At 47.0% G+C, this 14857-nt stretch overlaps 1 protein-coding gene across 1 annotated transcript in view; it reads left to right on the forward strand.

Moving 5' to 3' along the window:
* CA14 (carbonic anhydrase 14) overlaps positions 1-14857 on the forward strand; it is a 198154-nt gene that overhangs the window by 71036 nt on the left and 112261 nt on the right. The window contains exon 5 of the mRNA XM_086947605.1: positions 14167-14262. Within this exon, the coding sequence (XP_086803731.1) occupies positions 14167-14262 (96 nt within the window). The remainder of the gene's footprint in view (positions 1-14166; positions 14263-14857) is intronic.

Here is a 14857-nt window from a genome sequence, read left to right on the forward strand (position 1 = left end):
AGTGAAAAGTGTAAAGGATGTCCATGCTAATGATTGAATACAATAGTATATCTGCAGCTGCGACAGGCACCGGGGAGGAGGGTGGGCGATATGAATGTTAGCAGCCCTACATGCCAAGAACAGATGCATACTGGTAAGTAGCATATTCAGTTCGAGGCATGTGGGCTGCTAAATTCATATCTTAGCATAGAATACATAGCAGTCCCTCCATCAGCGGCGGTTGCCCGTGCCAGCTGCAGAAACCTGAAAAAGTGTCTTGAGAACAGCCTGTCCTACAGCCGCTTGCTGTTTGGAATGTACATCAACACAGTAGTGTTTTGTAAAGGTATGTGGTGTAATCCACGTGGCTGCTCTGCAAATGTTCTCTAAAGGAATGTTCCCTAGGAAAGCCATGGATGCCCCCAATTTGCGTGTGGAGTGCGCCCTTGGGGGTATTGTTAAAGTGCGCTTGGCTTTTTGATAACAGATTTGAATGCACTTAACAATCCATCTGGCTATTCCTGCTTTGGAAATCGGGTTGCCTTTGTGTTGTGGTGAGAAGGCAACAAAAAGTTGTTTTGTTTTCCTAAAGTGTTGTGTCCTGTCTATGTAGTACATCAACGCCCTCCGTACGTCTAACGTATGGAGCATTCTTTCCGCCACTGTTTGTGGGTTCTGGAAGAATGCCGGCAAGTCGATAGTTTGGTTGAGATGAAAATGTGACACCACCTTTGGAAGGAATTTGGGGTTAGTACGTAGCACTACCCTATTTGGATGAATCTGAATGAATGGCTCTTGGATTGTGAGCGCTTGTAGCTCACTAACACGCCTTAGTGACGTAATAGCAATTAGGAAAGCTACTTTCCACGTTAGGAATTGTAGTTCACACGAGTGCAGTGGCTCAAATGGTGGTCCCATCAGTCTGGTGAGGACCACATTGAGGTTCCACACCGGAGCTGGCGGTGTTCTTGGGGGAATGACTCGTTTCAGACCTTCAAGGAACGCTTTAATGGCAGGCACCCTGAAGACCGAGAGATGCTGCCTGTTTTGAAGGTAAGCTGCGATGGCGGATAGATGTATCCGAATAGAAGTGAACGCTAGTTTGCACTTATAAAGGTGTAACAGATAGCAAATGATGTTAGGGATAGATGCATCTAGCGGGTTTATGTCATTGTCTGCACAGTAAATGACAAAACGCTTCCATTTTGCGGCATAGCATGCTCTGGTTGTCGGCTTCCTCGCCTCCTTGATGATGTTCATGCATTCAGGAGGTAGGTTGAGGTATCCAAACTCTAAGACTTCAGGAGCCAGATCGCTAGGTTGAGCTGTTGCGGATCTGGATGCTGAATTTCTCCATGGTTCTGCGTCAAAAGTCTGGGCGTGAGGCGCAGTCTTTGATGCGGTACCACTGAGAGTTCGAGAAACGTGGTGTACCAGGCCTGGCGCGCCCACGTTGGAGCAACTAGGATGAGTGTCATCGAGTGTTGCCTTAGTTTTCTCGCCACCAGTGGTATCAGAGGTGTCGGGGGAAAAGCGTACGCAAATTTGCCTGACCAGTTCATCCATATCGCATTGCCCTGCGATTGCGGGTGTGGGAACCTGGCGGCGAAGCTTTGGCATTTTGCGTTCTCCCTTGTGGCGAACAGGTCTATCTCTGGACGACCCCACCTTTGGAAGTACGGCTGGAGTACTGATGGATGTATCTCCCACTCGTGCATTTGATGGCTGTATCTGCTGAGCAGATCCGCCATCTGATTGTCCTTCCCTGGGAGGTGTTCTGCCATGAGGAAGATGTTCCTCTGAATGGCCCACTTCCACATGCTCTGAGCCAGGTGAGACAGCTGCGGTGAGTGGGTGCCCCCCTGCTTTTGGATGTAGTACATCGCGGTCATGTTGTCCGTCCGGACTAACACCACTTTGTTGCACAGATGTACAATGAAGGACTTGAGCGCCATGAAGATCGCCATCAGTTCTAGATAGTTGATGTGCATCTTCTGTTGCTGTGTCGTCCATAGTCCCTGCACCGTGTAAGTGAGCAGATGAGCTCCCCATCCCTGGAGAGATGCGTCCGTTGTCAGGATAACCTGTGGCACTGGCTCCTGGAACAGTCGGCCCTTGCAAAGGTTGTGTGGAGTCCACCAATGCAGAGAGTCGTATGCCCGACTGGTAACCAACACTAGGTCTGTTAATTGTCCCTGAGCCTGTGTCCACTGATTTGCTAAGCACTCCTGGAGCGGGCGCATATGCAACCGTGCGTGAGGGACTATGAAGATGCAGGAGGCCATCATGCCTATCAACTGCATGAACACTCTCGCTGGAAGTGAGTGTCTTGGTCTGAACTTTTGGATTAGAGACTGCATGCTGTCTATCCTGACTTGGTTTGGTTGCGCCTTGGCCGTCAGGGTATTGATTGTCGCACCCAGAAACTGCCGGACATGTGCCGGCTGAAGGTGTGACTTTGGGTAATTCAACGAGAAACCCAGGTCGTGAAGGAGGTGAATGGTAGTCGACATGTCCGCGGCGCACTGTTGTTCCGACCTGGCTTGAACGAGCCAGTCGTCGAGGTAGGGGTAGACATGGATGTTCTGCCTCCTGAGGTGCGCTGCTACTGTCGCCAGGCACTTGGTAAACACCCTTGGGGCTGTGGTGACTCCGAAGGGTAGGACTTTGAACTGATAATGCGTGCCTTGGATAGTGAACCTGAGGTACTTTCTGTGGGACGGGTGTAGTGGAATGTGGAAATAAGCATCCTTGAGGTCTAAGGTTGCTAAGAAGTCTCCTTTGTTTAACATGGGAAGAATCTGTTGCAGTGTAAGCATATGGAAATGCTCTGACAGTATATACAGATTGAGGGGACGGAGATCCAGAATTGGTCTGAGAGATCCGTCCTTCTTTGGAATGAGGAAGTACAGGGAATATACCCCCGTGCCTTCCTCCCCCACTGGCACGAGCTCGATTGCTCCTTTTTGCAGCATCACCACCACTTCCTGCTGCAATAAGTGCAAGTGCTCTGCGGACATAGGTCTTTGCCTTGGTGGAATGTTGGGTGGAGTGGATTTTAACTCTAGACAATAACCGTACTGGATAAGTTGTCGCACCCACCTGTCCGTGGTGATGTTGATCCAGACGGGCAGGAACTGCTGTAGTCTCCCCCCGACAGGTGTTAAGTGGTCGGGGGGCAGTGACAGAGAGTCACTGATTGCTTGGGGCAGAGGAGCGTGAATTGTTGTTCCCTCTGCCGCGTCCTTTGTTGCTGTTTCCCCTGTAGCCCCTCTTGTTCTGTTTGGGGTACGAGGATTGTGCTCCACCTCTAGGGAATTGCGACTGCTGACCCATCTGTCCTCTGGTGACTCCACGGGCACCTGAGCGACGAAAACTATTGCCACGAAACTGCTGTGATTGTAGGGCCCCCATAGATTTAGCAGTTTCGGTGTCTTTTTTAATTTTTTCTAGGGTGGTGTCAACATCTGGACCAGACAGTCTATCAGGATTGACTGGTTGATTAAGTATGGTTGTTTGAATGTCAGGTTTAAACCCCGATATGCGGAGCCACGCCTGTCGTCTCAGCATGACACTAGTGTTAATGGCCCTAGCGGCTGTGTCCGCGGCATCAAGTGCACACTTTATGGCCGCGTTGGAGATCAGTTGTCCTTCCTGTATAATCATTTTGGTGCCCTCTTGAAACTGTGGAGGCAGGTGTTGCACAATTTGCTCTAGTGTGTCGTAATGTGACCTATCATAACGTGCCAGTAGTGCCTGTGTATTTGCAATACGCCAGAAATTGGCAGCTTGCGCAGCCACTCTTTTGCCTCCTGCCTCTAGCACTTTGGACTCCTTATCCGGGGGAGGAGCTTCACCCGTTGTTTGGGAGTTGGCCCTTTTACGGGCATTTGCGACCACCAGGGAGTCAAGCGGCAACTGTCCCCGAATGTATGCAGGGTCTGCAGGCGCTGGTCTGTACTTTTTTTCAATACGTGGATTGACCACCCTCGCCCTGGTAGGCTCTTTAAAGATGTCCGCAGCATGCTTGAGGACCCCTTTGAGCATAGGCAGTGTCTTTACAGTTCTTTCCGAAACTGAAAAAGTGTCGAATAGAAAGTCTTCTTCAACTGGGTCAGCATGCATGTCCACATCATGATTAGCAGCTGCCCTCTCAATGAGTGCATGGAAACCTGCAGAATCCTCTGTTGGGGATGCACGTGTACTGAAAGCCTGTGGGTCCTGTCCCACATTTTGGGTGCCTTGGTCCCCAATGTCATCATATGAATCCGGCTGTGCACCTGGTTCATTGACTGGGAAAGTGTATTGGTCATCTTCATCATAGCCCTCACTTTCAGAGTGGTCTGGAGACGGAGTTGGGCTCCTTCTTGGAGGGGGCTGGATAGGTTCCATGAGGCCTGAGGCGTCCTGTGGAAACTTTTTCTTCTTCAGGGGGATGACATAGGATTCCACCGGCTGTGAAGTGATCTTCCTTTTGTAAAGGGTCAATTTGCCCGTTTCTGCGTCTATAAAGCACTCCGAATCCTCTTCTGAGTCGAGTACTCGACCTGAAAGTGCCCCTGCCGTAGAAGATTCCGACTTCTTTGGCGTCGATTTTGATGAAAAGGCCTTCGGCGCCTCTTTTGGCGGCAGAAGGAAGAGGAGTTTACTTGCAGGCTTGACCGGAACGTCTGTCGCCTTCTGCGGCGATGGCGCCGGCGCCGACGAAGCAGAGGCCTTCTCCCTAATTCTTTGTAGTGAAGAAGCAATGAGAGACGCGTCGGTGACAGTGGCCTTTGGCACCGACGAGGAGGCCTTGCCTTCGGATCCGACGTTCTGTTGGTCCTTTTGAGGGTTGGACGATGATGCCACGTCCGCCGACCCCGAGTCCTTGGACCGATGCGCAGATGTGCCAGCCTTCGATCCGTGTGACTTTGACGGCTCTGCCTCTACCACGCGTCCGACAAACGAAGTCCCAGTCGGAGCTGGAGCCGTGTCGCTGGCTTTGGCGGGCTTTGCCGGCGTCGCAGCGCTTGTCTTGTGCGTGCCACCCTTCTTAGAGGATCTCTCCTCCGGCGCCGATTTCGACACTGTGGAATCGCCAGATTTCTTCGACTTCTGTGGACCGGAGGTCGACGGAGTCGATGAGGCAGCAGGCTTAGTCGTTTTTGGTGGTACGATCGCCATCTTAGGGACGCCCGAGTCCTTAAGTTTCGGTTTCGGTTTCGGTTTCGGGTCGGCCATTTTAGGTGTAGTCGATACCGTAGCTTTCATTTTCGGTTTCGATACCCTCTGCGCAGCAAGTATGTCCGTGGCCGGGCCCGAAGGCGGGGCCGTGGCTTGCGCTACGGGGTCTTGGGTAAGGCCGACAGGCGATCCCGTGACCCGCTCTTTATGTCCGTAAACTTCGGGGCATAGCTCGTCCTCTGAGCTATCTTCCGCGGCCCCATAAACCTCTTCGACGTCCCCTACCTCGTCGACGTATTCAAGGCCTTGACCCACGACTCCGTCGTCGTCTTCCGGATCTGCCTCGACCTCCGTCTCAGGCGGGGAGATTTGAAGATGATGGCTGTGGTCCTCCTCTTCTTGGTCGTCGAAGATGTTATCTGGATCCGGGGCCGTTTGTTGGGCCTCAAGGCGCACCGCGCGCCGAATCTTGAGTGTCTTCTTGGACCTGAAACTCGCACAGGCCCTGCAGTTTCCTTCGTTATGGTCTGGCGAAAGGCATTTGTTACAGACCGGGTGCACGTCTATATGTGGGTATTTGGACCCACAGAGCGGACAGAGTTTAAACGGACTCCGGTCCATGTTGGAAACTCGCTGTCGAGTCGCGATGAGAAGGCCTCGATGTCCGAAGAGTGCAAATACTCCGCTGATTCCGGCTCCGAGAGACGGAAGAACTCGAGACCGCACGCAAACAATACCGACGTAAAGAACACAAGGCCTTTTGGCCGTTTAAAGTTATGTTTTCTCGGTTCCGACAGAGAGACGTCGAGACCGCATCCGAACCCAATGGCGGAAAAAAACAATCTGGGGATGGAGCCGATGCCCATGCGCACTGTAGTCCAGGGGAGGAGCCACCTATCTCAGGATACTTCGAAGACTCTTCCAGGACAACAATGTGCGATCATCCGGACCCAACACTAGGCGGCGATCTAATGCTAAGATATGAATTTAGCAGCCCACATGCCTCGAACACTGCGTTTATCCATCAGACCTCTCCTACATATCCCACTTGAGCATTGCCAATGGCTCGAAGACCCGGCCTTCTGAGTCCAGCCCCGGAGGTCTAGAATCGTTTGTTTATGGACCCCTCAAGTGAACTTAGCCTACTAGGATTCGGGAAAAAGCCGTAATAACCACTCTTATCACAGACCCCAAGTTCATAGATTCATACCTTTTGGAGAGTGGTCAGTCCACAGGAGCGCACAGAAACCTTTGAGTGTTAGTGCGCTTCTCCACCCCATCAAATCATAAACATACATAGACAATGTGTAAGTAAAGGGTGAATCATGGGGGTTACAAAGCAGCAAACAGTGATTGCAATAAGTACAGTGATACAAGTTACAGAGCCTATGTTGTGCTAGGGCCCTGTCTGATTCTGGAAGTGACTTTGGCCTTAGATACTCCCTCACATCCAGTTCGTGTGTTACCAGTGGCAGGTGTCATTGGCTGTAATGCACTTGTGAAACGTAGCACAGCATATAGCCACTCTTGTGATGAAGGATATCTTCGCCAAACTCTAAATCAGGTCTTTTGTCTCTTCTTCGTGCGCAGGATTAGGGAGATCAGCCATGGAGATTAAAAAGCAAACAAAAAAGGCCGGGTTGTATGTCCAGACATGGAGGAATGTGTTAGCTCGCATAATGAGACTGTGAAAGCGTTGGACACAGATGGAAATCAGCGCCTGCAGCGAATATACCAGACTCCACACAATGGAGCCCACCCGCCTGTCTCGCTGGGGGTAGCACACAAAGAGAAGTTTTAATAGTTGGACTAGGAAAACTTGTTGTCACTGTCCACCCAGAGGATAGGTAAGAGGACTCTGGTCCTATTTTAGTAGGCCCCGCCTCCAGAACCCTTGAGTTCAACTGGGATAGGGGAACTTCTGAGAGTCTCAAACCTCCACAGAGTTTGAGTCTGACTCACAGAAAATGACAAATACCACACAGTTGTCGTCTCATACTTACCATGTGAGTTATTTTCCTTCTATTTAAAAAAAATGCTACACCTTAAAGTGCTACTCTATGGAAATATGCAAGATTTGAAACTTTCCAGGCAGACCTTTGTTTCTGCCTGCAGATGGTCTGTGAAGCAAGGGGGTGTGTCTGTTCAAATTTCCAATCTTGCCCCCCCCCCCCACCATTACCATAAGAATGAGGTGTGTTAAGCATTACCTTCTCGCCCGTCTTCCCGTTCCATTCCTTACACATGAGCAGTTTGCCTCCTCCGCAGAACTTATTACCTAGCGGAGGTCGAAAAACGTCGTCCAATATGGCGCTGCCTACCCAGCATGCATAAAGTGGGAATCACATCACTAGGACAGCCTGAGACTACCAAAGAAACTCATAAGTAAGAAAACAAGAACAATCACCATAAGAAGAAACCAGGGAGGGAGGGACGGGCAGAGGAATGGAGCGGGAAGACCTGGACTCAGAGTATTGATGATTACCTGTGTGTAACCAGGTATTTTCCCATGTCAAGTTCGCCACTTTTACCTACTTCTTTACGCACAATTTTAGAAGTTCGGTTAAGATGAAAAGATGAGAAAAGTTTTTTGTAAATGCTGAAAGTACACACAAATACGGCTTCCCCAGCATCTGCACTGATCGACCCCTGATTCACCACCGCCAGGGATCAATATCTCAAAAAATATGATCAAATGGATATTCCTTACTATTAATTGTGATCAGCCCTTGCAAAAGATCTGCAGGCCCATATTCTATTTATCAGGTTAAACTGTGCGTGCAGATTGCACTCCAAGCCCTTGAGTTTTGATTGAGTGCAGAAAAGGTTTAAAGATTCAGGGCCTTATGTTGGGGGTTAACAGATCACCAGGGAGAATATTCAAAACCATAAGAAAACCGACAGGATACACAAACAATTATTTATCAGAGAGTGAGCACTTTCAAAACATGCAGTAGGGCCAACAACTGTGGAGGGAGCTGCAGGTGTAACATAACAAAATGTCCCTTCTTGTCAGGCGAATAGATTTGCAGAGATCATCTTCCCGCAAGAGAGTTTGTTAAATCTAGCCCTGAACTTAACACCTTAACCGCGGCCATTATTTTGCGGCAGTGCGGCTGTTTTAATAAGTGGGCGGGGCCACGTCGGCCGTTGGACGTTCACAGCACCAGCGAGGTAGGGCTCGCGACGACCAATGGCAGCAGGGAAGGGGTTAAAAGTGTGGGAAAATTTGCCTTATGCCATACATGTTACATTTTCATAATATTCGGTGTGTTTATACGCCCTGGCTTTAAGAGATGATATAGCAGAATCACTGACCTAATAGTATTCATAAACTTTGAGAAGGCAGTTGACACCCGTCATTGGGCTTCCTCTGTCCCCTGTTGATTCTTCTTAGATTCAGACTAATTTCATTGCATACATCAGAATAATATATAATAAGCTAATGACTCAGATTACAGTAGTAGATTTGTCTCAGATCCTTACCACATATCAAGGGTAACCGAATAGGAGTGCCCGCGGTCCCCTCTGTTGTTTGCCTTGGCCATTGGCATGCAACCTCAGACAACATGAGGAATGTGTGGGATCCCACTGGTCGAGGGCATAATGGAAAAAGTATCCCTTTATAGAGATGACCTGTTGATTTACCTGAGAAACCATTGGAGGTCTGGTTCAGGAACCACACAGTCTCTCAACGAATTCAGCTGCTTATCAGGATTGAAGGAGACTGCAATAGGACCAGACTCTTCCAGTTCTCCTCCATGACAGATTGTAGAGTATGGACAGATGATCCAGGCATAAGGATCGATAGCCAAATTATTTGAGTACTTTGGCAACCATTTGACCAATAGCAGTGGTGGCTGCTCGGGATGCAAAGTGGTGAGGCAGCCCGGGGAAAATAAAAAAATAAAAAAAGACAGACAAAAAAATAAATAAAATAGTAATTACCTTCCGCTGCAACCAAAACCATGCTCCTTTCCTGATCCTCGACTCCCACAAGCTGGTGCACACTACGCGGGCTCCCAGATGCCAATCCTGACACTGCCCTTGTGTTGGGAATACTATTACCCAGCATGAGAGAAGCACTGGGATTGGTCAGAACGGCCTGGTTTGCCGCTCAGACGTACTGGGAGTCTGTGTGTTCTCCACCTGGCTTTGCAACACAGCTCAGGCTGGAGAAACGCCAAGTGCGCATGTCGGTTTGGCCATCCTAAGACGGCTGGCAAAAGCGGCATGCACATTTACAGGGTCCACCACTCCTCCTCCCTGCTGCCGCTGCTGGCCCCACCCTGCCCTAGGACTAAACTCGCTGGCAGTCTGCAGGTCAGATGAAAAATAAAATGATAATAAAACTGTTTTATCATTTTATTTTTCATGTTTTTGAATCTGCTGGCACTCAGCAGTGGGCGACCTCTGCCATAACGGAGGATCCGCCCCTGACGAATAGTGAATGCCTTTAATATACAACCTCTGATATATCGGACTTGTAAAGAACACTCTTCAGTCATCCTCAGTACCTCTGTCATTGATGGATAGGGTTGCATTAATAAAAATGATCTAGTCCCAAAAATCCTGTATGTAGTTGAAAATTATCCATTTAAACTCCTTCCATCTATTTTTAAAACTTTGACATATTTGCTCAGATCGTTTATATAGCCGAATCGACCTCCCAGGGTGGCAGGAATAAATGCTGTAAATTTACCTATGACTGGGGCCTCGGCACGTGGGCCCTATGTCATGTTTCTGAGCTGCACATCTATAGGTGATTAATGACCGGATATATGAACCTGAATCAGATCCAGCATAGTAAACAGAATTATGGATGCTGTGTGGTGCTTCCGCACCACACTATAAGGGGGTAAACTCCCTCTCGATTTGCCTCTTGTGACTAGAGTGGTATTAGTCTGATGTAAGGCCTCCTACTACAAATACACCAGGACACAATAATTACAGGTGAAACTCCACATTGGGTTGGAACACAATGACCTCATGTCAACACTTTAACAGGGTTCAAAGAATAGGATTGGCTGGATATATTGACAGTAAGCAAAAGAGCACCACACAACACAACAAAAATCCTTCAGGAAATACGTGACAAATTTGGGTTGTTACAAACTTAGGGCTAGATGTAGGTAAACTACATTTACCGATTCTAAAATACCGTATTTTACCGATTCAGTATTTTAGAATCGGTAAATGCTTTATAGGTAATTACTCGGTAAGTATTACCGAATCGGTACGATTTGGTATTTACCAAATTGGTAAATACCGATTCGGTAATTCCCATTCATTCCTATGGGCCTTAAGGCCCATAGAAATGAATGGGAATTACCGAATCGGTATTTACCGATTCGGTAAAAGGGGGAAACATTCAAGGGTGGCAGGGTGTCACTTTGACACCCTGTTGCTCCCTTGAATTGTGCATGGTTGCACATGTGGCACACAGCCCTAAGGGCATGTATGTCTGCCACATGGCACTGTTATTAAATGCAAAAAATTGCTTTTTTTAGGGTTTTCGTAATTTACCACCAACTTGTAGTTGGTGGTAAATAACGAATCCTTACAGGTGAAAAGCACTCACTTGAGTGCTTCCTACATTTCAGATTCGGTAATTTACCGAATCAGTATTTAAGAATTCGGTAATTAATTCTTAAATACCGATTCGGTAAATTACCGAATCTGAAATGTAGCCACCTACATCCCAAATGCCTAATACCGGTCGGTAACGGCCGAAATTTGGTAATTTCGGCCGTTACCAACCGGTATTAGGGTTCCTACATCTGGCCCTTGGTAATTTCGGCCGTTACCGACCGGTATTAGGGTTCCTAAATCTGGCCCTTAGTTCTTCCATTACCTGCAAATCAAGCACACCATACTTAATGAACCTGGAAAACGGCCCATCATTCCTACATGAGACTAGCATTCGTCCTAGTAAAGTGACATATCACACAGGCCTGGCAAAGTGTATCCGCCCTTAGAAATTGAAACATGGAAGGTAAGTTTAGATATCAGCAGGGTTCTTCATCTTCCAATGAATAAGGGCAGGGGCACCTCAGAAAAATATGAACACTGGTTATATTGTTGTGACGCAGAAATTGACTGAACACGAGAGACAAATGAACAAGTCTTTAGTAAGGAGACAAGAAAATGCAGCAAGTCTAATGAGACTGTATTATGCATAAACAAATACTGGATAACTGATCACTGTATCGACCCTGTGGTCTTTTGTGGAAGGAGAGGGGTCTAGGAATACATGTGATTGAATATGGAACTTGAAACATAATGTTTCTGAAAACGTCAGTTAAAAGATCTCTTAAGAACAATGTGAAAAACACAAGAGGGCATCACATTACTATCTCTCCCTCACACTTCTGCTTCACTCCATGCATAAGTAAGTGGAGCCACTATGTTGCTGCCATAAGATTGCAACACGCCTCTAATACCATACACACAACACAGAATGCATCCCATGTAAGCTACACAGTAAACCTACACTCTACTAACCATGCAGAACAAATGGAGGAGCCTCTCACTTGCAAGCACTTCAAGCCTCGTCAGGGATAGGTTGCGGAATACAAATTCTAAACAGAAACACAATGAGAAGAAGGATGAGAAAAACCGAGGAGATATGAAAGGGTTCGTGGAGTTACAATTAAGCCAGAAAACGAGCAGACCAGAAGCGCAACGCTGTCATTATATGTCCTCAAGTTTCAGGTTCATTTCTGTCTGTACACAGTACCAAACACAGTAATAAATAAAAACAGAAGAAACATGGATCATGAGGGTTCCTGGTTACTGCCAGGCTCCCATTCAACACATTCCCTAGGAGCAGCACCAAGGTGGAGTGTAAGGAAGTGCCTCAACAGAATGTGGAGAAAACTGGTCTTACAGTGCAGCAGTAATAGTGCAACCTTAGCTCACAACTGGTAGCTTGACCTGAGGCAGTCCCGTGGAAAACGTGTTTGCATGGCACTTGTACCAACAACAACACAACAAGAACAGTACGGAAAGGAGTAAAGAATTTGGGGGCATATCATCAACAACTGGCGATAATTATCGCTAAGCGCACTTAGCGCTAGGATAATTATCGCCGGCAATCGCTTATTTTTATCGCGGAGATAGCGCGCTATCAGCTACGCTTATCTCGAGAGCGAAAAAAATACCAGAGTTAGCTGCCAAATGTGCAATTATCGCTGGGATTCCAGCGATAATCGCACAACGTTTGGCGCTAAGTTGTTGATAGGGCGCTGGCATACTTGACCATGATATCCACCTTATATTGGCTATCATGGCTAAGTCAAACTAAAAGCAGGCGTAAGGAAAGTAGCGTTAACCGTGGTTAGCCCTACTTTTCTAATCGCTATGCTTGTTAGCGTGCCGATTGATAATTGGAGAAATGTCGGTTAGCGACATTTCTCCAGTTATTTTCGGAAGGAAAGCCCACTTTGCATCTCATTAGAGATGCAAAGGGAGGCGTAGAAAAAAGGGTGCTAACATGCGATTTTGCATGTTAGCTCCCTGTTGTTGATAGGGGGATAGTTTTATCTCCGTTCTTTTGGCTTTTAAAGCCAAAAAAGCGGAGATAAATATCCCTTGCTGATATGCCCCTTAGTTTGTGCACACCAAGTAAAGCAAAGGTAAACAGTTTATAAGTAAACTAAAACAAAGCTGTAGAAAAGTGGTCCTTTAATTGGATAGTCTGTAGCTCTTTTACCAGTGAGGAGTCTAAGGATTTGCATTGCACCAATGTAAAGCTGAAATGGTACATTTATTTCAAGACCACCCGTGTCAATGACAATAAAACCAGGGTTCTCGATCAATGGATCTTCACTAATATTCATAAACACCGAGTAGTCCTGCCCATGCAGGGGACCCGTAATGCCTTTTAAACCAGAGGTAAAAAAATGAAAGTATAAAGAACAAGCCATACACATAGACATACATTTGTTTTACAGTTTGACATTCTTTTCAGGGAGAATGTGCCACATCGGATAGGAATAACACTGAGAGATACTGATAATGGAAAATGGAAGACATTGCTATTGTAGACAAGAAAACACTTAACACTAGGGACTGGAAAAAACTAACAGCACAGATGGGAAACCAATGAAACTATCGAAGTTTAGATCTGGTTGGAAGCGGGAGGAACTAGCAGTTAGGACAGATCAGCAAAAATGGACAATATTGCATTATCACCCAATTATGAATTAACTCCTAGACTAACCACGTGGAGATATAGATAAGTCACTCTCTGACAAGTGAAGTCACTCTCTGACAAGTGGACAGGAACGCACCACCTCTCAAATCAGTCTCTTTCTGTATGGATGTAAGTAACATATGTCAAACAGCCAACAACACTAGGAAACCACGACCACAGCAGACCTAAGCGATACACTTACTGAATAACACATCACCGTACAATCGAATTCGCTGGACTCGGGGAGGCTCAGGCACAACACACACGGGTATTGGGAGACAGGGAAACCCTGGACATGGAGAATTCCCGACAGGGCGCTCACAGAGCGGACTCCTGCTGCCAGCATTCCATCAACCCAACAGAGACACTTCCTACAGCTAGCTCACAACCTTACGGACTCACAGCAGTGTTCCTGTACAAGAACAAAGCACCACACCATCACTTTAGTTGTCAGTACACCTTCCCAATGCCGTCTTTCACCTGCCTGTACCCTTAGTCATGTACCCATATAAATAATCTAAGACATGAATCTATGCAATGACTCGTGTTTGCAATGTCTAGCATTGCCACCCACTCAACACCACCAATAAGCGTCTCATGACGTTTGCAACATCTGGAATTACCACCCACTCATCACCATAGGGACCATTATCCAATAGATATGTATGATATCAAGCAAACTCTCTATTGTCCACCAAATAAATGACAAATTAACGCATGCGCCTGTTGATCCTCTTTATTCAGGAGTATGAGTTTAAAGAGCATCACTTTCTCAGGGTGGAAAACTCATCTCATTTTATGCTGTGTTTGTTTTCTCCCCTCAGTTACACATTGTGCATTTCAATTCAGAAAGGTACGCCAACGTGAGCCAAGCGAAAAACAAACCAGATGGGCTGGCAGTCCTCGGCATTTTCATTGAGGTAGGTTCCTTCTGAGTGATTCTTTTCTTTTCCTCTTTTCTTCCTGCCTCAAGGCAGCCCTTTTAATTTGCAGACAGTCTCCCTCAATGAAATACAAAGAGACTTTCAATCTCAGAGGTATGAAGAGTGGAACGAAATAGAGCAGTGCTCCCTCTTTCTGTGTTCAGCATCATATTTAGAGTGGAGTGACTCAATATCTGTTTCAATTTCCAGGAAGGAGTAAGTTGGTAAGTTTGATAGGGGAAATCTTTGCTTGCAGGACTTTAATTGTGCAGAGCATTAAATGGTTTCTGGTTCAAGCCGAGGCCACGCCCATGGCATTTTAACAAACTGCCTTTTACAAAATGGTTTTCATTATGAGTAGCCAATGAAATAGCTCACTAGTTCCTTACGCTTGGCGTTTCAAATACTGGGCTTACTGGTACTCTGGGTTCAACTATTACAAGATGAACTCCAAGGGTCCTCTAAGAAATAAGATTTGTGGAATTCTTATACCTCCAAGGCTTCAATTATACTCCTTCCAATGGAATTCTGAAGGCTAGTGTTCACCTCAGAAATCTGCAGGGAAACCCATGAACACCATTTGTCCTTTTAT

The sequence above is a fragment of the Lissotriton vulgaris genome, chromosome 12 (genome assembly GCF_964263255.1).
Source record: "Lissotriton vulgaris chromosome 12, aLisVul1.2, whole genome shotgun sequence".
NCBI lineage: Eukaryota > Metazoa > Chordata > Amphibia > Caudata > Salamandridae > Lissotriton > Lissotriton vulgaris.